Below are 14,904 nucleotides of genomic sequence, written 5' to 3'. Positions count from 1 at the left end.
TAGGTTTTTTGTTTCGGAAACATAAGCAAATAAGGATGAAATGATGAAATTGAAGATAAACTGAATGCGTATATGAACCCCAATTAAAAGTCAAAAATTACACAGATAATTTATTGCCAAAGCCATAACCTTAAATAAAGTCATTCAAATTTCAAGAGAAGTCTAGTCAAAACTACCAAAATAAAAAATCAAACATACAATGTAAAGCATTTTTTTTAAAATAAATAAATAAATATGCGTGCGTAAAGCATTTTTAAAAAAATAAAATAATAAAAATAAATGTGTGTGTGCGCGCCCGCGCCAGATATCTGAAATTTCAAATTTCTAACACCTTCAAATGCAAAAGCTTTTAAGAAAGAAAAAGACAGTATTAAATTAGTATTTGCATAGATCAAAGATACTCCCATGTTATAGAATATTTAAATATGGATACACAGACGTTAAGAAATAGGAGCTTGCTCTATTGTAAATACAATTGTTCACCTTACAAATTTAAGAAACCAATTCAAAGTTAAATGTACCTAACAGTGAAACAAATGCAGAACAGGTCGCCTAAAATATGACAGAGACAGTAGATATAATATCTGGAAGTGTAATCTAATGTTATGCCCAAATTTTGCTTCCGCGTGTCCTAACTCCTAAATCTAGGATTCTGCCATACATGCCAAATAAGAACCTAACAATCTGGTCTTCATGTACAATTGATGCTAGAAAAGATTGATCAAATCTAAGCGTTCACAAAGCTCACAATGTTAACCTAATATCTTAGAAGGAAACAGTCTCAGATTCAAGCTTCCTCCATGATGTTCATAGTATATTCTCAGAAGATCATTGTACTTGCTAAAGCCATAGGTCCAAGGAGTATGAACCATTACTCCAAGTGAAAATTTTCCATTTCACCTCAGCCTCCAGCAACTCTGACATGCTCAATTTGTGAAGAATAGGAGAATGAAAGAGGAACAAAAATAGGAAATGAAAATAAAAGATTATGTCACCACCTATGTCAAGCAAAAGGATCATGGATAACAGGATACGGGATATCAAATGAACAAAGGTAGGAAAACATCGAGGATTTTATATTAGTGCAAATAAATAGTCCAGACAATCCACATGGACCACATCACATTAATAATGCAGCTAATTAATGGATAACAAGGGAAGCCAAAGACTGGAGAATGATAATATTAGTGTCAGAAGGGAAAAGGAAAACAAATTGTGCCCCCAACCAACAAGGCATACAGGTGTTAGCCAGGTGCACCTTGCACTTAGTAAAGACCTGGAAATAATTGAAGCATTCCATCAGAGCTATACGCATACTGAAAAGTTAGTTGCAATTTTAAATGGATTAATCCCGAGAATCCCTAAAACACCATGAGCACTAATTTCTTGTTGAACCTGAAAAAAGGAGTGCATAATTTAAACCTCCCTATCAGAATCTAACACACACACATAGAGGATGATAAGAAAAAAGAAAATCAGGATTAGCGTAACTTAAGTACACATCTACAAATGTATAGGGATAGGTAGAGAAAAGAAAATGTATAAAAGGCTTCCAATGATACCAATAACATTGTAGAAAAATACCTTCGCATGAATATCAATCATTAAACATGTTTGTTTGAAAGGTTCATAGTCCATCCATATGCTCACAACAGTTTTGAGTAATTTATCTCCAAGCATAAGAATGTGGGCTACATTTCTATAAATTAAAAACCAAAAGTACAGGCAGCTCAGCTTATCTTTATATCCCAGTACCTGCTCACACATTTCAATGGCCTGGAATATATGGACAAATATCACTGTGCCTCTCCAGACTCTTTTTTTGGGGCATCCTTGATCTCATCTCCAGTTTCCTCCTGGAAACAAAAGAAAAAAATATATATATGATAACAGATAAGACAAAAACATACAAAAGAACAATTTGCAGGAAGCTTCCTTTGAAAAAGCAAAAATGGTAACAAATCATACTGTGATGTCAGAAGTCCACAAAGTCAAATTGTCTCGGAGAAGCTGCATGATCAATGTGCTATCTTTGTAAGATTCCTCACCCAAAGTGTCCAGCTCTGAGATGGCTTCATCAAATGCCTGGCAAGGGCAACCAGTTTCACAAGAGATTAGTAATAAAGCAAACGCATTGAATAAACTGCAGGAACCAATATAATTTGCACAAGTCCGTTCATTCTTGAAAGACATTTATAATGATTGTCCCTACGGTAATCATGCTCAACATTTATTTAACTATCAGCAATGGCTTCTACATTACAGTATAAAACTGCAATCATGAGCTGGCCATATAATTATAGCAACAAGCAGCAATTGCAGAAAGACTGGACCACCAGAGAGGAAATTGACACAATAAATTTCCAAATATCGAAGTAAATTAAGTGACACACTGCAACATAGATGTTTGCTAAGGTTACCATTGAAAGAAACATGCAGAAATAAAAAAATAGCAAGGAAAACTCCTATCCCGGCTAAAGGCTCCAAGGCTACATGCCAAAATGTGTTTGAAGGTTTAAGTTGCTAGATACGGCAGAGATTCACTTCCATGTATGTATTACAATAAGTTTATTGTTAGTTATGAACTCATTTTACTTAACCTCACAAACTAAAATTACAAGTGACTGGCCCTAAAGGTTTCTGATAAGTGTTGATTTTTGTTGTGTTATATCTGAATTACATGTGATGATTCCTTTATGATGGTTCCTTCGTATTATTCGTTTTGTTGATTAGATAACTATCAATAGTTCAGACTTTAATAACAACATATTAGGTAAAGACAAACTACACTATTCGATAGATGACACAGGGGAGGAGATAGGTTAAATGTATCAAGCCACTCACGCACATATATGCATGCAGTATTTGATTTTTAGTTTGGTTTCCGCTTTGTACATACTACCAATATTGCCATCCTCCATCAGACGTGAAAAGACATCACCCCAAGTAAGTCATCAACTACAAAGACTTTGTCTCAAAATCTGTTAAACAACTAAACCTTCACAGTCAGTCAAGAAACCTGATACATGCCAATGAGATGCCATCTTAAAAGGTTCCTAGTTGTTCTGATATGACATCCATAGAGTAAATCTAGATTGCTGGAGAAATTTATGTCTGTGTTTTCACAGTTAACTATGAGCAAACGTATGTATCTAAACAAATAATGCATGTACAGGCTTCCACTTCAGTGACTTCACAAGAACATACCGTATAATTTAACACATAAAGATAATGTATTGGACTGAACATCCTACAGTCTTTGTTAATATGGTAATTGAAAAGTAATGCAGTGTTCTAAAAATAGAAATAATTACTTGAGGCTACAGGAGTCTTACATCCTGCTTCACTTCCTGTCCATCTCAAGAGGCAGCTCTAGTTTTACAGGCGTTGTAATCAATACGCAGATGTATAATTAATCTTAAAATCACATATGAAATCTATATTTGATCTACGGCCCCCCTAACAGTGCCAAAAGAAGTTAACAATCCCAATAGACACACTACTAAAAGTCATGTTCTTTGATGGTACACAGTTTTCACACATCATGCTTAGGTATATCATATACATAAACAAATGACATTATATTAAAGTTAGTCTTAAATCTTAAAAATATATATAATCGATATCAATCCAACAATAAACGGCATTACATATAAACTGAACCACACAGAGATTTACCTGCTTTGCTAGAGCACAAGCACGGTCAGGTGAGTTAAGAATCTCATAATAAAATACTGAAAAGTTGAGTGCCAGACCCAGCCTTATTGGATGAGTTGGGGTCAGCTCAGCAAGAGCAATGTCCTGTACACAAGGGAGGCAGGTTTTGTAAGATGATACATAATAGAACAGTAGCAAAATGAATCTTACAAGTTAATAAAAAAAATCACATAACACAGAACCAATAGTTCACCACAGTGTTTGATAGAATAAAAATCCATGGATAACAGGAAAGGCCAGTGATTATTCCACAATTAGAAATAAACATATACCTGGAAATTAGAATGCTCTTGTATAAAAGATCATTTTGCAACCTTCATTATGCCAATATATAGTAAATTATTACAAAAACAAAAAGAAAAGGATCTTACGAACAAAAAGTTGCTGAAGTCGGAAGACATGTCACAGAACAAACTATAACTATTGATGCCAATGCACATAGGTCTATTTCTTGAAAATATAAAGAACACCATACAATCATACATCTCAAGCTGAAGATTAAGAAATAGATATATAGCATGTACAAGTATGGTCAACAAGAACTACTTAAACAAAGTATGGTCATTGGTAAGATAAGCAGGAAATAACTATGATATAGAAACCACCTAACTAAAGAGGATTTTAACACAATATGACCGACCTGAGCAGATTTGTAGGCCACGAGTGTGCTCTCAGCTGCCTCTTTCCTCTCAGTGCCAGTTTTAAACTCAGCAAGGTACCTGAAAACCAAACAGACAATAAAGCAAAAAAAGAGAAGAAGAAAAAGTTGACTCCGAGGAGTCATATAAGATTTCTGTAAGCTGCTTTACCTAAAGTAATCACCCTTCATCTTGAGATAGAACACCTTGGACTCCGCAGCTGTAGACGATGGTATGAGGTGAGACTCAAGAAGCTTGAGAATCCCATCACAGATCTTGCTGAGCTCAGCCTCGATCTTGCTGCGGTACTCCTTGATAATGTTCACGTGATCTTCATTCCCACGACTCTCCTCCTTTTGCTCAATGGAGGATATTATGCGCCACGAGGCTCTACGGGCCCCAATCACATTCTTGTAAGCAACAGATAGGAGGTTCCTTTCCTCCACTGTGAGCTCCTCCGTCTCCACCGTCTTTGCTACATTCTCCATGAACTCCACCATCTCCTCATACCGCTCCGCCTGTTCTGCCAACTTAGCCATGTACACATTTTCCTCACGGGATGACTCAGCTGGAGACATCGTTCCTCTGTTCGTCCTTTATTCTGTAAGTAATATAACTTTATTCAGGATCAATTATTCATTGCGAGCATTATTTAGCACAAGGAACATGATCAATCTTTAGTCTTCATTCTCAGGCTGAGAGAGAAATCTTTCACACAATTCAGATTTCAGTTCAACGTACTTAGACAATAGACATCATTTCTCCTTGCCTTCTCTTTTTAAAGTAAAAGGGAGTTTACTTCTATAGTTTAATGCTGTGTTAATTATACATGAATCTAAATGATTCAAGCTAGTTTCATGCAATAGAATATACCAAAACAAAGGAGAAAGATGTAAATACGGCAAAAAATTAATCTTTCTTTTTCTTGTCTCTACTCTTATATATAAATAGTTCAATTTTTTTTAATGACTTTTGTGTGCACTATAGATGAATCTTAACTCTTAATGATCCCAAAACTTTGTTGCACACGACAGAAGCTACAAAAATTAAGCAACTAAAACTCTTCTGTTAATCATGAAACTAAACATACATCCAAGCAAGGATGAATCTTTCTCACTTGATTAACAATTATAAGACCGTAGTTAGTAAAAAAAAGGGGACATTTACACAAATGCTTGAAATTTAGTAAATAGCTAAAATTAGGCAACAAGAGAAGAGAAATTATCGTCAAATCAAATCAAATAATCGAGAAGAATAATAAGTAAGATTACCCTAGAAAAGTTCGTTCGTTGGAGATTTCTCTCTTCGGGTACTGAATTAGGGCAAACGGAGTTTGAGGACAAAGAACCCTAAAAAGGATCACTTCCCAAGAGGTCAACGAACCAGTGAGAAGACGACACGTGTGGTCGTCAGGAGCTTTCATGGGTTTCTTCACGCGGTGGTGATGCCACCTAGGTCCCTGAAAGTAAGATGAAGAAACTTAAGCTCACTCGAACACCTTTCCCCCAGATTCTCACCCTTAGAGGAGGTGGGCCCATTTGATCGTAACAGGTTACAAGTTGGAGGTGCCCTGCTTTCATCAATATCTATTTGGAAAGTGGTGGCCATGGCTTTCAATACGCTCACATGGAGACGGTGTCTCTCCCCTACGACATATATCAGGCCGCCCGCCGTTTCCCACGCACTAATACTACTTTTTTTTTCAGAGGTATGCTAAAATTTTGAGAGCTCGGAACAAGTCAATGATTAAAAAATTGATAGTAAAAATATTTTCCTACTACTCCCACATTGGCGCAAAACTATTTAATTATATAATTAACTTTCTATTTTCATAAAATAGTTTAATGATAATTTAATGAGAAAAATGTTTCTAGGCCCCAAAAAAAACGGATGTGAGTAGCACCCTGTATTTTTTTTGGTGTGACAAAGCATAAGACGAAAATACCATTTTTACCCGTTCCCCTCGATACTGTCCGCCTTCTCTCTCTCTTCTCTCTCTCTATATCTTCTTCACCGTAAAAACCTCCATTAGCTTGCGAACCCATTTTCAAAACCCTAGTTTCACTCAAGCGGCTAGGAAATCTATTTTGAAAATGCCCCAAAAAAATTTAAGTAAAATGGCTAAGAACCGTAAGCGTAGCAAGTATGAAGTGGACAACACTCAAACGGAACGGGACGTTCGTCACCGGCGTCGGTCGGCACGATTGGCGCAGGAGGAAATGCCAAACTTATCCGCCTCCGCCTCTGCCTTGATATCGCCCGCCGGCAATTCTGCTCCGACATCCTCTGAGGATGAGGAGAGTAACGAGGCGACGGAAACCCTATTGAGCATGAAAAGTCTGGATATTCGAGAAAGCAGGAGGAGATGCTCGCTGGAGGATGTGTCTATCTCAAAGAAGAAGTAAGTTCCCAAGCAATTGAGTGATTTTGATTTTAATTGAGGTTTATGGGTTATTTTTTTGAATAAAATGGTGGCGAGAGACTGGTTATTGTAGTGTAGAACCAGTTTTGTAATTTTAGAGTAAGATCTGAACAATACGAAGTGTTATCAGTTTGGAACAAATGCATGTAAATAATTCTGAGGTCATTTGTTGATAGCTAGTTGCAATGCATGTCAATAAATCTTGTTTGTTGTTAACGTTTATGCATAAGTGTCAAGTATTAGCTATTCATGTTAATAAAACGTAATTTTGACTAAGTTAATGCCTTTACGGTTAATTGTTACCTAATTTGCAGTTGAACGACTTGTTAAGAGTAAATAGTTGTTTATGCAGGAAAGCTACAGCCGAAGGTGATATAAGGCCTAGTGCCTGTCTTGGATCATATTGTACTTTCATGCAAAGACTTCAACCAAAACTGAAGCAGTGGCATTGGGATGCCTACAAGGGCAGTAACTTTGAGCACTATGTATTCTTCGGACCTCCAGCACGTGATCGACGGGCACTAGAGCATGTGCTCAGCCATTATGTTGGCGAAACTGATAAATTCTTTTTTCCTGATCCCATAAGCGGGACTATATTTTCAGTCCAATTTGATGAAGAGTGGGTGCAAACTCACACGGGCTTCCCTATTGATGGGGAATTGATCTACGGGAATAGAGACCCTCACAACCGGCTTTGGAGGGAATATTTTGAAGAGAAGAAAGAAAAGCTAAAGGCAAAGTCAAAGGCGAAGGCCAAGGCCTCACAAGAAGCTGGTAGCATGAGGAGATATGTTGAGGAGTTACTGGAAACACTGGTTGAGTCTTCTGATAATAAGGACATTGAGGATTTTATGCTGCTTCAGATCTTGTACCAGTGTGCAATGATTTGGTGCCCCAACAGCTCACAAGGCATTCCAAGACAGTTGTTTCAATATGTAGATAGTATTAAGAGAGTGAAGAACATTGCGTGGGGTAAATTTATTTTTGATGAGACGAAGAGAGGCATTCAAATTGTCGTTGAAGGGTTGAGGAAGCCAGGGGTTACATACGTACCTGGATGCATGCCGCTCATCCCTGTAAGTTGCATGACCAACTGGTCTGACATTTGTTTTAGTTAACATTAGTCTTGGTAACAGGCATTAGAAAACATGTACAATATTAAATGTTTACAGAATATGGTTAAAATTAACATGTTAACATGAACTTTAACATATAAAAATTAAAGTTAACATCAATAGGTGAAAGTTAACATGTTATCATGAACTTTAACATATAATTATTAAAGTTAACATTAATAGGTGAAAGTTAACATTTTAACATGAACTTTAACATATAATTATTAAAGCTAACATTAATAGGTGAAAGTTAACATGTACCCATTAATGTTAACATGTTTTGGTGAAAGGTAGCTATTTAGAGTGTAGTTGAAGAATGAGTTCTGAAAGTTAACTATTTTGATATTCGTTCCTTCGATTCTGACAGCTATGGTACTATGAGATGACTGGCATTAAAAAACCAGCCCTAAACTTGAGATGGAAGCCTCCGATGACCAATTGGGTAAGGGTTGGAGGGATTAGCGGATCGTTGAGGATGGAGACAATTGTCTCTAAGGCCAAGAAAGCAAGCATTAAAATCATGGAGAGACCAATTACGACCAGCATTGAATGGGGTGAAAAATACCCTCAAGGTGAAAAATACCCTCAACGGGAGCCTAGCAGGAAGAAGATTGAAATCGCTCGCTTTGGGAAAAAAAGAAGCCGGCTCTAACTTCCTCGTCCGATGTCGGAATGAGGTGATCCAAGATGCGTTGGAAAGATGACGAAGAGATCTACAAATTTTGTCTTTTGATCTTCTTCAGATTTGGATCATATCATGGCTTAAATGTGTAATATATTACCGCGGCAGTATACACTGCCGCGCACCTCCGATGCAGTTTGCGACCTCTTGGGTATTTTGGCTCTAACTTCCTCGTCCGATGTCGGAATGAGGTGATCCAAGATGCGTTGGAAAGCTATCGAAGAGCTCTACAACTTCCCATTGGCGCTTCACTATGTTTATTTGCGCGACACCTTGTACTGTCGCGCTGTTGCCGCGGCAGTGTACACTGCCGCGCACCTTCGATGCAGTTTGCGACCTCTCGGGTATTTTGGCTCTAACTTCCTCGTCCGATGTCGGAATGAGGTGATCCAAGATGCGTTGGAAAGCTATCGAAGATCTCTACAACTTCCCATTGGCGCTTCACTATGTTTATTTGCGCGACACCTTGTACTGTCGCGCTTTTGCCGCGGCAGTGTACACTGTCGCGCACCTTTGATGTAGTTTGCGACCTCTCGGGTATTTTGGCTCTAACTTCCTCGTCCGATGTCGGAATGAGGTGATCCAAGATGCGTTGGAAAGCTATCGAAGAGATCTACAAATTCCCATAGGAATATCACTCTGTTTGTGTGCACAACCCCTTCCACTACCGCGCAAATGCGCGTCAGTGTTTCTTGTCGTGGGTGTTCATATTGTTCTTCTATGTTGTCTAGCTTCCTTTGAATGATCCCCTTTGATTAAGAGAATGACGTTTATCGCCTCTTCTTTGTCTTGAGTAGTATTTGGATGTCTGTAAGTATTTTTTGACGCCTACAGATACCCCCTCCAAAGTATCTCAGACTCATCATTTCTTTAGAGAAGAGTCTGGGACACTTTGGATATGATAAGGTTTCCTTGCAATTTCTCTAGTGCTTTGTTGAGGAAATTACGTAGCATGGTCTATGAATGGCTTCAATCTTTGACTTCTTCATCTTTTAGCTTATTCAGTGCTTTGTAGAATAGCTGAGATTCCTCCGGTGTTGCGTTTATCGCTTGACCGTTATCGAAGTCTTGAATTTGAACTGCCGTCGAAGAATAAAGAAATAGTTTATACTCATATACTCTATTGGAGTGTTCGGAAAATAGTTTAACCTCATATACCCGTTGGAAGGTAGTCAGGTTATTCTTAAGAATATTTTGAGTAATATTCTTCAGAAACTTCCTGTTGAGGCTAGGGAAACAGTTTAGACTCGTGCACCCATTGGAGTAATATGGTCTCTCTTTTTGTTGGTAGAGATGAACCCGAAATCGGAGAGGAAGAATTTTATATTCTATCTCCTGGTCTCTTGTTTGTTGGTAGAGATGAACCCGGAATCGGAGAGGAAGAATTTTATATTCTATCTTCTGGTGCAAAAGAAATTCAAAGTGGAATCTTCACTTAGAAAATCTAGACTGGTTTGAATAATCCTAACTGTCATAAGGTTTGGTTATTCAGTTCAAAAGTGGACCTTTCGTTCGTAAAATGAATCGAAAGGAGATTTTGGTTGTGGTCCTAACTGTAGTAAGGTTTGACCAAGCGGGGGTTTTGAGACGATCCTAACTGTAGGAAGGTTTGATCGCTCAATTTGTGGACCTCTCGTTCATGGAACGAATCGAGAGGGGATTTTGGCTTTGGTCCTAACTGTTTAAAGGTTTGACCAAGTGAGGAATAGGAGTAGGGTGCAAATAACAATGAGTTTATTGATTTGCACAAACTACTCGGTGGGAGTTTCGAGGGGATCCTAACTGTAGGAAGGTTTGATCGCTCGATTTATGGACCTCTCGTTCATTGAAGGAATCGAGAGGGGATTTTGGTTTTGGTCCTAACTGTTTAAAGGTTTGACCAAAATGGGAATTTGAGACGATCCTAACTGTTTAAAGGTTTGATCGTTCAATTTGTAGACCTCTCGTTCATGTTTAAAGGTTTGACCAAATAGGAATTCGAGACGATCCTAACTGTTTAAAGGTTTGATCGTTCAATTTGTGGACCTCTCGTTCATGGAAGGAATCGAGAGAGGATTTTGGTTTTGGTCCTAACTGTTTAAAGGTTTGACCAAGATGGGAATTTGAGACGATCCTAACTGTTTAAAGGTTTGATCGTTCAATTTGTGGACCTCTCGTTCATGGAACGAATCGAGAGGGGATTTTGGCTTTGGTCCTAACTGTTTAAAGGTTTGACCAAGATGGGAATTTGAGACGATCCTAACTGTTTAAAGGTTTGATCGTTCAATTTGTGGACCTCTCGTTCATGGAACGAATCGAGAGGGGATTTTGGCTTTGGTCCTAACTGTTTAAAGGTTTGACCAAGATGGGAATTTGAGACGATCCTAACTGTTTAAAGGTTTGATCGTTCAATTTGTGGACCTCTCGTTCATGGAACGAATCGAGAGGGGATTTTGGCTTTGGTCCTAACTGTTTAAAGGTTTGACCAAGATGGGAATTTGAGACGATCCTAACTGTTTAAAGGTTTGATCGTTCAATTTGTGGACCTCTCGTTCATGGAACGAATCGAGAGGGGATTTTGGCTTTGGTCCTAACTGTTTAAAGGTTTGACCAAGATGGGAATTTGAGACGATCCTAACTGTTTAAAGGTTTGATCGTTCAATTTGTGGACCTCTCGTTCATGGAACGAATCGAGAGGGGATTTTGGCTTTGGTCCTAACTGTTTAAAGGTTTGACCAAGATGGGAATTTGAGACGATCCTAACTGTTTAAAGGTTTGATCGTTCAATTTGTGGACCTCTCGTTCATGGAACGAATCGAGAGGGGATTTTGGCTTTGGTCCTAACTGTTTAAAGGTTTGACCAAGATGGGAATTTGAGACGATCCTAACTGTTTAAAGGTTTGATCGTTCAATTTGTGGACCTCTCGTTCATGGAACGAATCGAGAGGGGATTTTGGCTTTGGTCCTAACTGTTTAAAGGTTTGACCAAGATGGGAATTTGAGACGATCCTAACTGTTTAAAGGTTTGATCGTTCAATTTGTGGACCTCTCGTTCATGGAACGAATCGAGAGGGGATTTTGGCTTTGGTCCTAACTGTTTAAAGGTTTGACCAAGATGGGAATTTGAGACGATCCTAACTGTTTAAAGGTTTGATCGTTCAATTTGTGGACCTCTCGTTCATGGAACGAATCGAGAGGGGATTTTGGCTTTGGTCCTAACTGTTTAAAGGTTTGACCAAGATGGGAATTTGAGACGATCCTAACTGTTTAAAGGTTTGATCGTTCAATTTGTGGACCTCTCGTTCATGGAACGAATCGAGAGGGGATTTTGGCTTTGGTCCTAACTGTTTAAAGGTTTGACCAAGATGGGAATTTGAGACGATCCTAACTGTTTAAAGGTTTGATCGTTCAATTTGTGGACCTCTCGTTCATGGAACGAATCGAGAGGGGATTTTGGCTTTGGTCCTAACTGTTTAAAGGTTTGACCAAGATGGGAATTTGAGACGATCCTAACTGTTTAAAGGTTTGATCGTTCAATTTGTGGACCTCTCGTTCATGGAACGAATCGAGAGGGGATTTTGGCTTTGGTCCTAACTGTTTAAAGGTTTGACCAAGATGGGAATTTGAGACGATCCTAACTGTTTAAAGGTTTGATCGTTCAATTTGTGGACCTCTCGTTCATGGAACGAATCGAGAGGGGATTTTGGCTTTGGTCCTAACTGTTTAAAGGTTTGACCAAGATGGGAATTTGAGACGATCCTAACTGTTTAAAGGTTTGATCGTTCAATTTGTGGACCTCTCGTTCATGGAACGAATCGAGAGGGGATTTTGGCTTTGGTCCTAACTGTTTAAAGGTTTGACCAAGATGGGAATTTGAGACGATCCTAACTGTTTAAAGGTTTGATCGTTCAATTTGTGGACCTCTCGTTCATGGAACGAATCGAGAGGGGATTTTGGCTTTGGTCCTAACTGTTTAAAGGTTTGACCAAGATGGGAATTTGAGACGATCCTAACTGTTTAAAGGTTTGATCGTTCAATTTGTGGACCTCTCGTTCATGGAACGAATCGAGAGGGGATTTTGGCTTTGGTCCTAACTGTTTAAAGGTTTGACCAAGATGGGAATTTGAGACGATCCTAACTGTTTAAAGGTTTGATCGTTCAATTTGTGGACCTCTCGTTCATGGAACGAATCGAGAGGGGATTTTGGCTTTGGTCCTAACTGTTTAAAGGTTTGACCAAGATGGGAATTTGAGACGATCCTAACTGTTTAAAGGTTTGATCGTTCAATTTGTGGACCTCTCGTTCATGGAACGAATCGAGAGGGGATTTTGGCTTTGGTCCTAACTGTTTAAAGGTTTGACCAAGATGGGAATTTGAGACGATCCTAACTGTTTAAAGGTTTGATCGTTCAATTTGTGGACCTCTCGTTCATGGAACGAATCGAGAGGGGATTTTGGCTTTGGTCCTAACTGTTTAAAGGTTTGACCAAGATGGGAATTTGAGACGATCCTAACTGTTTAAAGGTTTGATCGTTCAATTTGTGGACCTCTCGTTCATGGAACGAATCGAGAGGGGATTTTGGCTTTGGTCCTAACTGTTTAAAGGTTTGACCAAGATGGGAATTTGAGACGATCCTAACTGTTTAAAGGTTTGATCGTTCAATTTGTGGACCTCTCGTTCATGGAACGAATCGAGAGGGGATTTTGGCTTTGGTCCTAACTGTTTAAAGGTTTGACCAAGATGGGAATTTGAGACGATCCTAACTGTTTAAAGGTTTGATCGTTCAATTTGTGGACCTCTCGTTCATGGAACGAATCGAGAGGGGATTTTGGCTTTGGTCCTAACTGTTTAAAGGTTTGACCAAGATGGGAATTTGAGACGATCCTAACTGTTTAAAGGTTTGATCGTTCAATTTGTGGACCTCTCGTTCATGGAACGAATCGAGAGGGGATTTTGGCTTTGGTCCTAACTGTTTAAAGGTTTGACCAAGAACCGTTGGCTCCCACTGTGGTCGCCAGCTTGTTTGCGTCAAAAGTTGGTTTTGTTATGGAATTCATTATATCTTCGGTCGATTATAACAAATTCAAAGAAATAGTCTTTTTATAAGACCTCTTTTACACAATAAAAGGAAAATTACAACTTTTTAGAAACAAACGCAGGATCGTTGTTTGGATCGCTGCTTGCGTGGGATCTTTGCCTGTGTCGGGTTTTGCTGTGGAATTCATTATATCTTCGTTCGATTACAATAAATTCAAAGAAATAGTCTTTTTATAAGACCTCTTTTACACAATAAAAGGAAAATTACAACTTTTTAGAAACAAACGCAGGATCGTTGTTTGGATCGCTGCTTGCGTGGGATCTTTGCCTGTGTCGGGAGCGCTTTGACTCGTGGACCACCAAATCACAGATTCTGATTGAACCGTGAGGGGTTTAATGATTCTTCCTTCGTTTATCGAAGTAAGAATTTGAAGCGAATATCTTATCGATGTAAGATGTTCACTCTTCCAAAGATCAAGTCTGAGCTTAGATCTCTAGGACTCGCTACTTTTTGAAGATGTTTGTGAAGAAGGAAGACTCTCTCTTTTGCTCTAATTCACCAAAAGCTTAAGCCTAATCTGCTCTAATCTGCCCCTCCCCCTCTTGGATGCTCTCTAATCAGCCCTCTTGGATGCTCTCTAATCAGCCCTCTTTTGTAACCGCCGTCCCACTACTTAAATACCATCTTTTTATGAGGTTAGTGGGCATGATTTTCGCTTGTAACTGCTTCCCCCACGTTCATAAGTGACCCCCAGCAGTTAATAAGCCATGTGGGCTGCACAAAACTCGAGAAAACTGTTAAAAATAACGTGTTCAACTTCCCAGTGGCCGCGACAGTACGTGGTGTCGCGCATTGCCGCGGCAGGTACCACTGCCGCGCACCTCTCGAGTATTTTGGCTCTAACTTCCTCGTCCGATGTCGGAATGAGGTGATCCAAGATGTGTTGAAAAGATGACGAAGAGATCTACAACTTTTGTCTTTTGATCTTCTTCAGATTTGGATCATATCATGGCTTAAATGTGCAATATATTACCGCGGCAGTATACACTGCCGCGCACCTCCGATGCAGTTTGCGACCTCTCGGGTATTTTGGCTCTAACTTCCTCGTCCGATGTCGGAATGAGGTGATCCAAGATGCGTTGGAAAGCTATCGAAGAGCTCTACAACTTCCCATTGGCTCTTTACTATGTTTATTTGCGCGACACCTTGTACTATCGCACTTTTGCCGCGGCAGTGTACACTGCCGCGCACCTTTGATGTAGTTTGCGACCTCTCGGGTATTTTGGCTCTAACTTCCTCGTCCGATGTCGGAA

General features: G+C 39.2%; 1 protein-coding gene across 1 annotated transcript; it reads right to left on the bottom strand.

Annotated features, from left to right (window-relative positions):
- On the bottom strand, positions 1,559–5,773 carry LOC109833765 (14-3-3-like protein). Its single transcript, XM_020401568.1, has 6 exons — positions 5,627–5,773; positions 4,527–4,956; positions 4,358–4,436; positions 3,679–3,801; positions 1,969–2,085; positions 1,559–1,856 (listed from the first exon to the last, which is right to left on the bottom strand). Exons 2-6 carry the CDS (start codon positions 4,931–4,933, stop codon positions 1,797–1,799), a joined length of 786 nt encoding a protein of 261 aa, XP_020257157.1. The 5' UTR covers positions 4,934–4,956; positions 5,627–5,773; the 3' UTR covers positions 1,559–1,796.

This window comes from Asparagus officinalis, chromosome 3, assembly GCF_001876935.1.
Source record: "Asparagus officinalis chromosome 3, Aspof.V1, whole genome shotgun sequence".
Taxonomy (NCBI): domain Eukaryota; kingdom Viridiplantae; phylum Streptophyta; class Magnoliopsida; order Asparagales; family Asparagaceae; genus Asparagus; species Asparagus officinalis.
Note: the sequence above shows the minus strand (reverse complement) of the source record. Positions and strands in the feature narration are given on the sequence as shown.